The sequence below is a fragment of the Clinocottus analis genome, unplaced genomic scaffold, assembly GCF_023055335.1.
Source record: "Clinocottus analis isolate CAN_PGR_092001 unplaced genomic scaffold, fCliAna1.0.p SCAF_5, whole genome shotgun sequence".
Lineage (NCBI taxonomy): Eukaryota > Metazoa > Chordata > Actinopteri > Perciformes > Cottidae > Clinocottus > Clinocottus analis.
In genome coordinates this window covers 9,370,038-9,383,123 of record NW_027176207.1, presented here as the reverse complement: position 1 = coordinate 9,383,123, position 13,086 = coordinate 9,370,038, and the positions used below count along the sequence as shown (strand labels likewise).

The 13,086-nt window shown below is 38.9% G+C and overlaps 1 protein-coding gene across 1 annotated transcript; it reads left to right on the top strand.

Moving 5' to 3' along the window:
- Positions 1-2,223: 2,223 nt before the first annotated feature.
- LOC137802436 (sodium/hydrogen exchanger 6-like) lies at positions 2,224-12,844 on the top strand. Its single transcript, XM_068600291.1, has 16 exons — positions 2,224-2,601; positions 3,377-3,576; positions 3,847-3,924; positions 4,185-4,261; positions 4,411-4,523; positions 4,662-4,767; positions 6,504-6,645; positions 7,111-7,216; positions 7,414-7,502; positions 7,863-7,976; positions 8,325-8,436; positions 8,969-9,122; positions 9,216-9,246; positions 9,353-9,441; positions 9,666-9,771; positions 10,110-12,844. The coding sequence occupies exons 1-16, from the start codon at positions 2,325-2,327 to the stop codon at positions 10,410-10,412; spliced, it is 2,097 nt and encodes a 698-aa protein (XP_068456392.1). The 5' UTR covers positions 2,224-2,324; the 3' UTR covers positions 10,413-12,844.
- The last annotated feature ends 242 nt before the right edge of the window (positions 12,845-13,086 follow it).

Here is a 13,086-nt window from a genome sequence, read left to right as displayed (position 1 = left end):
TGTTTTATAATGTTAATAAAGTTTTAGGCCACAATAAATAATGATTTATAACCATGGCAAGCACATTGTATTAGAAATGACTATATAATCTATTGCATTTACACATTTCTGTTTTGCACATTTAGCTAGAAGATGTTAAAGTTAGAATATGTTGTGACAACACTTTTACAAGGTTTTTGTCAGCTGCATTAATTTAATTTCAAACCATGAACCATCATAATTTATTTGCAATATAAAGACAAAGTAAGACAATTCCACATCATGCTTTTGATATTTCTGTGCTTATATATTGAGATTCTGAATAAACCTAGCTGTTTTGTCTTATTATTTGGAAAATTGTGCCTTGTGTATTTTGCTTATGACAGAATCAAAATGTCAATCAAAATGTGCACAACAACGTTTTGAATTCAAGTAAAATTGGTGAGATGGACAGCATATTTGTCCTTATCTGTCCTTTTAACACGAGAAATAAGGAGCTATCACATGACTTTGTCACACTTTCTGTGTGACAAAGTCATGTGATACCAGATAAGTTTCACTCTTTTTGGTTGTGCTGTTCCAAAGTTGAGTTGTGTGGGTTTTGTTTCCTGTCAGAGGAAACTGTTTCAGAAATAAAGATTGAGAAGTTATACCTACATCTGTAGACAGCAACACACATGCAAACTGCTAAATCTTCTTTAATAATAAAAGACACGTGGACTACCTTTATTTTAGATACAAACAAATGTTTCTGAATGTATGTGTATATCAATACCAGCACTCAACCGTCACATCTGATTAACTTTTTGTAAAGAAGCTTTTCTCAGCTTTCTTGTTTGTCACTGTGGTTTTATTTTGATTTTCAAATGTTAGATTTTTTTTAACAAAAACAATGTAGAGGCCTTTTTGCCCATCTCCAAATGGTGAGCTCTATGTTATCATTCATTACGTAAATACTTACATGTACAAATTAAATACTGGAACTAAATATGTATATATTATTGATATTATATCAAAGGTAATTAAGAAAAATAATGTAAGGACTATCTTATTATAGTGCACATATGTACATCTGCAGCATAATCAAGGCCAAGTCAGAGAAATCCTGCTAAAATGAATACAATGACAATGTGCGTGCATGAGGAGTTGAACAATATTCAAATATTTGAAGAAGAGTAGTTCTCAAGTTTTCGACAAAGCAAATCACTTTCCATTTTTCTCCTTTTTATATACAGTACTGAAAGCAAACTGGTCACTGGTCCTGAAATGTGTCCCATGTGGTCTCATTTACTTTTGCCAGTTGTGTAGTGTCACTGCACACATACTTGATAAAGTGAAGTAAATGTTTACTTTGATTTATTGAGTAAAAGTATCAACTTTCCAAAGCAGAAACTCCAAAACAAAACAAAAAAATTAGACCTCGGAAGATATTGATCCTTGCAACCCTTTACTGTGAATACGATTCTGCGTGTGAAGGAGGGCCTGTGTGTCATGATTAGGCGATAAGACTGATAAGCAGGCTTGCGTCATTACTTTTTCCTGCAGATGTGACTTACATGAAAACTTGAATGATCAATTGTGGAAGCTTGTTTATACAGACTCTAAACACATGAACATAAAAAAGGAACGTCCTCTTCGACAAAAGTGGGACAGATACATGTTTCATTTAAGTTTGTGATGATCTTTGTTTGTTTGCTTTACTTTCCTGTGATTTTTTCATTACTATTGTAAACTGATTAACACATACACCAAAAAATGTAAATACTTGTTCATTTGATTCCTTTGATCCTTTTATGTCATATTGTGCATTCTCATCGATAAAGTATATGTATGTATATAAAAAAGGTTATGATGATGGACAACCACCTTGTGTTATACACACAATGACGTTCACCACTGCAATTAGTATGATCTGTTGGTGTGACAATTATATAATGTTTATTGAAGTTACACAACATATAGGGTCTATGAAAATAATTTCCGCAAAATCAATTTCAGTTTCTCTTTAACTGTCATAATCGTTATTTTTTCAATATGATATCATGTTTATAATGTTATTAGTTTTATTGTTTGTTAGTTTGTGTTAATTATTTACTTTGTGCAACATTAGCCTGTGTAATGGTAACTAACGTCCACCTGTGAAGAGCGAAAAGTGTCGCTGTTTAGTGTCATAACTACGCGTAGTCGTGGGCTGACCTTTATTTTGAAGAACCGGAAGTTACAATGTTTTGATAACGACTGCGGAAGAAGCCGTCATTCGGCCGTTTCTCGTCTCAGCACTATAGTTTCCCATCAAAACCGTTACTAATTCAACGGCAAATGTAACTGTTTCACAGAAAACCACAATGGGATTCACACCGAGAAGCCTTCTTGGTGTTAAACCGTCGAAGGCGCTTCAGTTGTTGTCTTTTCTGTTGACATTGTTGCTCGTCGGTAGCCAAGGCGAGAGCAACGCGATGGACAACGTCGCCACAGAGAGGCTGGCGGAGGAAAGCCACCGACAGGACAGCGCCTATCTGCTCATATTCATAATGCTCCTCACGCTCACCATTTTAACAATATGGTTGTTCAAACACCGGAGATTTAGGTTCCTGCACGAAACGGGACTCGCCATGATATACGGTAAGACCTCTGAGGTCACGTTGACTGATCAGCGGAGCGGCGCCGCGAGCTGGCTTTGATGCCGCTTTTATTGTTGTTGTTGTTGTTGTTGTTATTATTATTATTATTATTATTATTAATATTATTATTTTCCGATGCCAAGATACATTGGAGAGGATACCTGGGGAATAATATGTATAAGCACATGTGTTCGCATTTAAGAGGAATACTATATGTCCAGTATGCACTGTCCACAATACTTACAAACTTCAACCAGATTGGGGTTGTGGAATTGACATTTTGTTGTTGTTTTTTTTGTTCGAGTGGATGGTCACCTCTCTCATTAACTAGTTAGGTTAATTGCTAAGTAAATATAACAAAACAGCTGGAAAAAAAGCTACTCACCCCTTGGCCTAATTGGACCACAAGTCATTTCAGCACCCAGTGAGGAGCAACTTTGAATTGGTTATATAGATCATCCCATTTCTTCTCAACTAACAATAATAATTCACTTATCCCGGTTATTGTTTGTTTATTGTAAGACCCGATTCTAATTCAAGTCTTTGGCACAGCCACCTAATAAAAAGCTGTGTTTTTAAATGGAACAAGGAATCACACAAGCAATCCCATTGCCCCCCTGCAAAATTTTAAAGCCATTTATTTTTCATTTCTGTGAAGCAGCCATGTATTTTGATCAATGCCACTGTATATAAATTGCTATTATAATGTACTACAGATCCCCGACTAACTGCTTTTTCTTCACTCCCTTTCTCTCTCTCCCTCTTCTTCCCTGAAGGCGTGCTGGTGGGTGTGATCCTGCGTTTTGGCGTCCATGTGCCCCAGAACACGAGTGACGTGATCCTCGGTTGTGCCGTCAATGCCAGTCCTGCTACCCTGTTGGTCAACGTCAGTGGGCGATTCTACGAGTACACTCTGAAGGGGGAAGTCAGCCGTGGCAAAGGTCACCAAGTGCAGGACGATGAGATGCTGAGAAAGGCAAGGGGGTGAACAGATGGGGGATTTAGTGGAGGGTGTAAGTTGTAGTTTGTTTTGTGTGTGTGCCCTTCTTGTATGAAAGTAACAGCTGGCAAGTGCCAAATGGGAGAAAATATGTCTCATAGTATGATAAACCGCTTTTACAAACTTTTACATATATCTCAGCATAATCATGAGTTGATAAAAATCTTGGCAGTCAAATTATCTTAATTTAATAGTTTGCATACACAAACTGATATAATTGGTTGATAACTTACGCTCTGTCTTAAGGTGACCTTTGATCCCGAAGTGTTTTTCAACATTTTGCTGCCTCCCATCATCTTTCACGCCGGCTACAGTCTGAAAAGGGTGAGAGGACTTGAAGTTATAACACACTAATTATGTAACTTAAAGATTCAGATTATTTACAAATAAGGTCTTTAGAATATGCGTTTTTTTAAAATGTATTATTAGGCCTTTGTTATTTTTCTTCGATTGTTTTTCCACATACACACTTGCAAACATATTGAGATATTTCTTGTGATCATTGTGATATTTGTCTTTATGGGCCCAGCTACTGGAACTGGACAGCCTCTGTTTGAATACATCTGTGACATTTTCTTTCCCAGAGACATTTTTTCAGAAACATCGGCTCCATCCTGGCCTATGCTTTCATTGGAACAGTTATCTCCTGCTTTGTTATTGGGTACGTCATTTGTTAATTTCTTGAATACATACATTCAGACTGAAATAGAGTAACGGATTGGAGATGTTCTCTGCTTTTACTTGATCAGCTTGTTGAATGGGCAATTGCAGCCAGTGTCTTGACTTGAACACATTCTTCTTTCCTCCTAGGCTGATCATGTATGGCTTAGTGTCCTTCATGAAAGCTGTGGGCCAGCTCGGGGGAGATTTCTACTTTACTGACTGCCTCTTCTTTGGGGCCATTGTTTCAGCAACAGACCCAGGTAGGTCGTGTTATATTAGCTTTCAGCTGTTAGATAGTCTTTCTGTTTGAGGCCTTTCTTGCGCTCCTGTCCTATAGCACTGTCATTGTGTGTCTGATACTCTGAAGTGCATTTTTAATTTTCTCCTTTGTGCCTCAGTGACGGTGCTGGCTATCTTCAATGAGCTAAAAGTAGATGTGGACCTGTATGCTTTACTCTTTGGCGAGAGTGTCCTCAATGATGCTGTGGCCATCGTGCTCTCTTCGTAAGCTTTGATTGATTACACATTGCAGATATATGTACACACACAGCCCACGCAGCAACAACAGTGTTGTTGTCCACTTCTATTTAATCACAGCAACAGTAGTTTCACATTAAAAGATTGTTTAACATTTTTATAAGTCTGTCTCAAAACACTGTGCATATTTCATGAGTTATTAGTTGCCTGTAACTAAACTAAAAGACTGACTTTGAAAGATATTCAAACCGTTTGATTTGTTGAAGTTGTAAGTACATTTTTACACAGCACGATGGCTGTGGATTTTAATTATCATCACTTGAATTAGAATTGCATCAAAATATCGACATGCCAGTATGGACAGGATAAATAAATTCCTATTAGCATGTAAGTATTGCTTTGAGATAGACTTAAATGTGAACCTATCCTCTCAATTTCTAGTTCTGTGTTAATGACCTGCACTGTTGTGAGTCTTCAGCTTTATGTGTTGTACATTGCATATGAATGGACACTTATACTAACGTCAGTCCCTGTCATTTCACTGCTTGCCTTCCTTCACCTGTCCGTGTCATTCACCGCCTACCTGTACGTATGTATGCAGCGTTCTCCTCCGCTTGGAGAAGCAGAGTAGACGGGGGGCTGGAGCTATGCGCTCCCCAGGTGATGGTGGCCCAGTCTGGCCAGAGGGAGAGGAGGAATGGCTGGGAGAAAACCAGACATTCACTCCCCGGTGGGTGGGTGGGCTGTTTGAGTGCTTGTGCTGCCAGAGTTATAGGGTTAGAACCTGATCCTCAACTCAGTTGCTGTGATGCATATTCTTTAGATAGAACGTAGCCTTGAACCACCAACCATTAGGATGATCACCGATGTCCCCTGCTACCCTTTCATATCCATTCTTTGTCTGGTTTGTCACTTTTTCGTTACGCTTTATAGAGAGTAACATGCTTATTACTGATGAATATTAGCGCTACTGATCAACGTTGTTGGTTTTGATGTCATTTGGGCACCACTCTTCATGGCTAGAACCTTAATACACTGTTTGCCAACCCTTTCTATGATTTCTGTGTCTGAAATGTCACAAACATAGTTATACTGCGTTATAATAAGCTTCTAGCGCTGCATAATTATAGTTATAAGCACACTCAAACATATTCATAATGCTTTACAACAATAAACCTAACACATTATAGAACATTTTATAATGACTCATAAGGTCAGGTATCATAATACTTCATAATTGCTAGTTACTCACTGACCTTTTGACTTACAGTCACATTATAATGCATTATCAGTATGTTCATAATGTATTATAAAAAAGATTAAAATTAATTCCAACAATAAGTTTTTTTTATACTTATTAAGATTCTTATTGGATGTCAATTGGATATTGGGATGGTTTTGAGAAATCCAAGATCCAATTGGAATTAAGCATGCACAATCCTAACTTCCTCCCTTTTTGTGACTGTTTAACCCAACTCCAGTCCATGTGTTTTAAGTCTTGTGCTGCCTTTTTTCAGTTGAAAACAAAATCTTCTAAATTCATACAAAATCAGATAAACACCAGGCTGTTGATATCAGCCATTATTGGATTTGGGTTGCTGCAGGTTTGATTTGATGCCTGGCTTTGACATATCTGTTTCTTTATGAAAGCATGTGGTTAACATGTAACCCGTTCCCCTGTCTCAATTATTAGTAACTGCCTATTTCCTTTTTCCACGTCAATATTTTTATTTGCTCGTATACTCTGTCTGTCTGCCCTTCAGCTCCATTGGGGCGTACCAGCCTGCAGGAGACAACAGCCACAGCTTTGAGGCCATGGCCATGTTGAAATCTTTCGGCGTCTTCCTTGGTGTCTTTAGTGGATCCTTTGCCCTTGGAGTGGCCACTGGATTCATGACGGCTCTCATATCCTTTCACCCGTTGCTCGCCATTACATAATACACTTGTCTATGCACCGGTATGAATCAGAATCAGAATCAAAAAATGTTTATTTGCCAGGAATGTTGTCACAAACGAGGCATTTTCCTTGGTGGAAGGTGCAACATTAGACATGACAGATAGGCAAGTAGGCAGCAACAGAATAACACTACAGGGTTTAAAAAAAGAGATTATATTACTCATTTAAGTTGCTGCTGTTCAATCATTGTATGGTCAGCTTCAAGTCTTATTAGACCTGGAACCACAAAAGCTGCTGTTGTTCCAGTAAGAGTAGCCTGAATTGTGTCCATGCACAAGAAGATAGAACGATGTTTTTTACCTCATACAGTTTCTACAGTGATGTCTTTCTTTCCTCATTTCCATTTGTACACTGCAGGTCGGCTGTGTGTGGGCTACCTCTTGTTTTGTTCCTTGACTTACAGTCTTCCTCACGTCACCAAGTTCACTAAGCTGAGGGACTTCCCCTTGCTGGAAACGGCTCTCTTCTTCCTCATGTCCTGGAGCACCTTCCTCTTAGCCGAGGCCTGCGGGTTCACAGGTACAACTGTGTACACACCTGTTTAGACTCCTAAATAAACGTGTAATGTATTTCGCCATAACGTTTGCTGCTCTTATATCCACATTTCATGAAAGTAAAGCTGATTTTAAATACTTTTGACGCCCTTCAGTGAAGTATAATTCAATGGGTTTGGAGGGATTATGAAGTGACATCTGTGTATGTTTGTTTTTATTCAGGCGTCGTGGCTGTGCTGTTCTGTGGGATCACTCAGGCTCACTACACCTTCAACAATCTCTCCCCTGACTCTCAGGACAGAACCAAACAGGTGATGTACAATCACATGTCTTTTGTCACTTTTACTCAATTTATTTAGATGTAAATCTTACCTCCATTCTGGTTCCTTCTCTGTTTTTAGTCCGATCATTAAGGATGATTTTATCGCGCAAGAATATTTTTATATTACCAATGTAATAACTCGATGTGTAAAACATTTTGTCTTTAAATTAGACGATGCAGGTAACATTAGGCACTAATCCCATCGCGACTCATCTCACAACTAAAGGGCATGCAAAGTTTAACAGACACTTTTTCCATGACACCTTGCCACCAAAGTAACTTGAAAGCAATGCAAATTTCTCGTTTTCAGTTATCAATGATGAATGAATGTTTGTCTCTTTCCCATCAGTTGTTTGAGCTGCTGAACTTCCTGGCAGAGAACTTCATCTTCTCCTACATGGGTCTGACTCTCTTCTCCTTCCAGTCACACGTCTTTAACCCTATGTTCATCGTCGGAGCCTTTGTATCCTTTTACTCTGATCGGTGTTCGGGCTTCTCGGATGTTGCAGAGACGATTGGTTATCTAGAGATGATTGGTGTTGCACATAAATATAATAAATGTTTTGATTTCTTACTTCAAAAAAAATAATTGTAATGGACTATTTTCAACTGCATATGCTGATAATAATAGTGTATTCATACAGTATGTGTGTTTTAAAGAAAGTTTCAGTGATTGAAGGAGCCAAAGAATAACAGCAACATTTGAAAGACTGATTAGTCAACGCATTTTGAGACTACCATCTACCCACGATTATGTTCCATCCCAGCTGCTGTGTCACTGTTTGTTGTGTCCTTGACCTTCCTTGTCCAGGTAGCTGTGTTTCTGGGCAGAGCTGCCAACATCTACCCTTTGTCTTTCCTGCTCAACCTGGGCCGCAAGAACAAAATTGGATCCAAATTTCAGCACGTCATGATGTTTGCAGGTACAGAGCTGTGACAGTAAAGTCTCCGATGTCAACTAATGAATCATTTTAAGTTTCTCAGGCTTTGACGAAAATGAATTAACTACTTTCTAGCTGGAACCTGGTTCCATTAAATCTGTGGAAAGGATGGTTAAACCCTGTTGTTAAAAACACAGTAGCCTCCCTCTAGACCATCAACACCTACTTAGATACAGTAACATTAAGGATAACAGCTCTTACGTCAGCTGACATTTACATTTGAAACTAGCTATTAATGGAAGTCCCCTCCACTACAGTGCACATAATTGTTTCCATTCCACCAGCCCTGAGAGAAACAACACCTGCATCAGCACACTATGTGGGTTCATCTTGCCAACTAATGTGCAGTGGAAAGGAAAGAATTAACCGAAGAACAGCAACATTAAGTTAAATATATGTTGTGGCTTTTCTTGAGTTAATGATGAATAAAAAAATGCTCACCACCCTCGCTGTCTTTTAGTGAAACACACACACAGTTTCTCAACCTCGCACTCTCGTTATCCGTCCCCTCCAGGACTGCGTGGGGCGATGACCTTTGCTCTTTCGATCAGGGACACAGCGACTTATGCCCGCCAGATGATGTTTTCAACTACCCTCCTAATCGTCTTCTTCACTGTCTGGGTCTGTGGAGGAGGCACCACGCCCATGCTGTCCTTTATGAGCATACCGTAAGGCTGTGCATCCGTTTGTATGCATTTGTTTCACTCCGTCCATCGATTGTTTTTCTCTCAAAGTCACTGCTGATACCTTTTCTCTTACAGGGTAGGCGTGGACTCCGATCAAGATCACTCTGTAAGTATTTAGCACAGATTAAACTCTCTTGTTTATAAAATTGTATCTATTTTGGTTGCTTTGTCAAGTTGATATCCCTAAAACTAAATGTTTTTTTTCTGAACAGAATTCAGCCGTGTTGGATGGATCCCAGCGGAGGAACACCAAACATGAGAGCGCCTGGCCCTTCAGGATCTGGTATAACTTCGACCACAAGTATCCTTTGAGCCATCACCTATTGAAGATCCTCCCTTCAGATCTGTGGATGCTTGATTCAATGTGGGACACCAGGGGGCGCTCTTTCCAAACTGTAAGACATATACCCCAGTAACTTCATCTTTGTGGACAGCGTGCACAGATAAGTCACTGATGATGGTTACATTGAATGTAAGTGTTGTAAAAACTGTTAATAATCCTTGACACAAGTTTTTTTTCTCCAGCTACCTGAAGCCCCTCCTGACGCACAGCGGCCCTCCTCTCACTGCTACGATGCCTACTTGCTGTGGACCGCTGGCCCGATGCCTCACCAGCCCACAGGCTTATGAGGTTTGGACACAGCATAATGTATCACAGTTAACGTTTCACTTGTAAAAGACCCAATCAGTAACTTCTGGACCATCTAAAATACATGGATATTTACTGATTAGCCTTTATCTATGTATTTAAAGAATTATTCAGGAATCCTAACGGGTCATCAATTGTAAATGAGAATTGGTTCTCAACTGATTTTATCTGGTAAAGGTCAAATAAAGGTCAAATAAAAGTAACTTGTGAAATGTGCATATTCGTCTACTTTTGTGCAAAAGCAATCTTTTAATTCCTCTTGCTTTTCTTGCTTTTCTTGCTTTTTATATATTTTTTTCCCTCCTCTTTACAATCTCCAGAACGAAGGCCGACTCCACGACGATGACTCTGACTTCATCCTAAATGATGCCAGCGTGAGCTCCATGTACGCCGACGTCACTGTCAGCATGGACGCATCCGGCCGCACCATCAACCGCTCCTCCGGCACAAGAGCGTCTGATGAAGGTCTGGACCACGAGCTCGCCTTAGCAGAACATGAAGTGGCTATCAGGGGCACCCGCCTGGTCCTGCCCATGGATGACCCGGTGGAGCCCCCGACCACCGTCACCTTGCCCCCGCCTCCCTCCCCGCCATGCTCTGAACCCCGCAGGCACAGACTGTAAGAAGGTTTACACTATCAGGATGGAGTTTGTGGTTTTCACCTTAAAAACAAAACAAAAAATCACAAATCATCTCATTTGAATTCACAAGAAATTGGCATCTGTTAGCTTATTTGCTTTTTGTAAAACCAACTGCTTCATGTAAGTGGCCATGTGGACGGGACCAGCTCTCTAAAATGGTTTTCAAATAGGCCCAGTTTGGTGACAGACTTCCGGAGTGCTTGATTTAACTCATTTATGTGCATTAGTGTAATCTTGAATGTGAATGCACTACATGTAAGATATTGTAAATCAAGGGCAGCTCAAGGCTAAAGGTTACTTAGAAGATGCACATTTGGGGAAGCTTAATGAAACGGGGCTTCATTTCCTCCTACGTTGGTACTACTGTGGTTATCTACGCTCTATAAAAGCCCCCACTCCTTTTGACTTTATGGCGAGAGCTCTAAATGGAACAGATGCAGTTTACCCGTTTCTTTGTGGTGAAGTTGATCCGGACCACAGGACCTGTGTGTGTCTAGCTTCCTACTAGTATTTGTGAGATAACCTACAGTCTCATTAAGCAGATTTTACAGGCACTTACTAACATTCAGTGGTATCAAAGAATATTCACACGGCAGCCACATTACTTATGTTACTCATCTGTCCACGGACTGGTAAGTAACCAGATTGTTTGTCTCCCTCTCAAAGTTCATATGTGGAGAAGGTGATTGGCCGAGGTGGGAACTACTAAAGGAGGACATTGACGCCTCTGATGGAAACAGTATTAGGAGTTTTTCATGTTGATGGAAACAAAAATGTGCTACAAGATTGTAAGAAGACACCATTCGGCCCTAAAAAATCAAACTGCTCTACAACAGAGTCCAGGAGCGTCGCTACTACCCTGAATTTAATTTGAGCACTGCCTGCCTCTTTTCGTCTTTTACTTCTTTTACTACTTTCTTTTATTTATGTAACAAAAAAAAAATCTATTTATACAATGATTTATTTTGTTTATTTATTATTTATTTATTGTTTCTTGACATAATAGATTATCTTGCTTGGTTTGAAAATAGGGCTGCTATCTGGTGAAAGGCTGTTACTAACCTTTTCCTTAACAAAGCACTACAACTCTTCCCGCACGAGCGGCGTCGCACAGTAAGAAAGTCATGAGGGAGGTGGATACTCACCCCAGGAGTGTGTTCTTTACCGTGGGTGTGTTAAAGTATCTCCTTCCTGTTCTGTAGCAGATCCTTCGACTTTATTGAAAACTATAGCTTCCCTGTGTGTGTAAATTTTATAAGTTTGTGTGGATGATGTCAGATTGATATTGTCCAAATCTACTGATGTGGTTATCAGGGATAATGTCTGTTCTGGGTCTTCATCTGATTTAATCTTCTTTAAAAAAACAACAACAAAAGGAACTGCCGTGTTCTTTGTGATGTCGTATCATCAAAGATGACTGAGGGCTGGCTGAACTGTTTTGACTTAAAGTGCCTATTCAGAAATTCAATTATTTAATGTAGATTTTGTACATATTTTGATTTGCTAATGTGCAGTAAAATTTTCTTTCTTGGTTTTTATATGACAGAAAATCCTTTGTTTGACGTTGAATATTGTTCTCCCAGTATAATTAGGCCAGTAGGTGGAGATCCCAAATGAGTGCACACTCAAGCATTGTACTGTTATTAATGGGAAATACGTATCACTAATATTTATTGGAGAGAAAAATGATGGAATATGTATTCTGAATGAATTCAACAAGAAGCCTCATATTCTAAGGTTAAGAAAAACACAGGAAGATGCCTCTGACCTTTTACCAATGCAGTGTTTTCTGTTCCTTGTTTGGCAACCAAAACTGTATATTCTGTTCCCACCTCAGTGAGAGATGTTTCATCTCCATAGTTAACCTTGTTTGTGCTGTTTTCTGCTGGGTGATTTTAAGAGGTAGAAATTCATACCTGAAAGAAATACCATTTTCAAATGTTCAAAAGTGCGTTGAACTGTGTCAACCTGCACTTGAGTTGTCTTTTAATGCTAAATGTTATTCTTAATAAGAGGTTTGAGATTCTGCATAACTATCAAGAGGACAAGTAAATTGACATTATTTCTATCATTAAGGTATCTTTTTATTGTTTAAATGTTATTGAACCGTAAACAAACATATACTATGTTTATATGGGAATTTTGAAAAAATGAACTGCACAGCAACTAAAACAAAAAATCTGAAAATGTTTACGTTTCTACTGTCTGTAGAAATGCTTAGTGACAGTTGTATTTGTGAAAAGTACACCTGCAAAGTCTATGTGTGAATGTTTTTCAAATGTGAACTTTTGAGGGGGAAATAATTTCTGATTCAAAAGATTGTTCCCTGTGTAGTCCTGATTTAATATCAGTGTCTGTCTGACATCTGCAATTGTAGCCTACCTGAAGATAATAAAAACAATTCTTGCAAATAATCTCTTTCAGATTATACAGGTTGTACCCTGTTTACTGTTGCTCTTTGTCATTAAGCCATTAAATCTTAAATAATCTCACCTTCCATTTCTTTCACATCACTTCCAACATTCATTCTTTCAACAACAAAAAAACATACTTTTCATATAGATAATCAAGTGCAATTGAAGCACGGACTTTGCGGGCCAACTATTTCCAAAGTCAAAGATGAATATTCATTTTTTTTTTAATTTTTATAATGAAC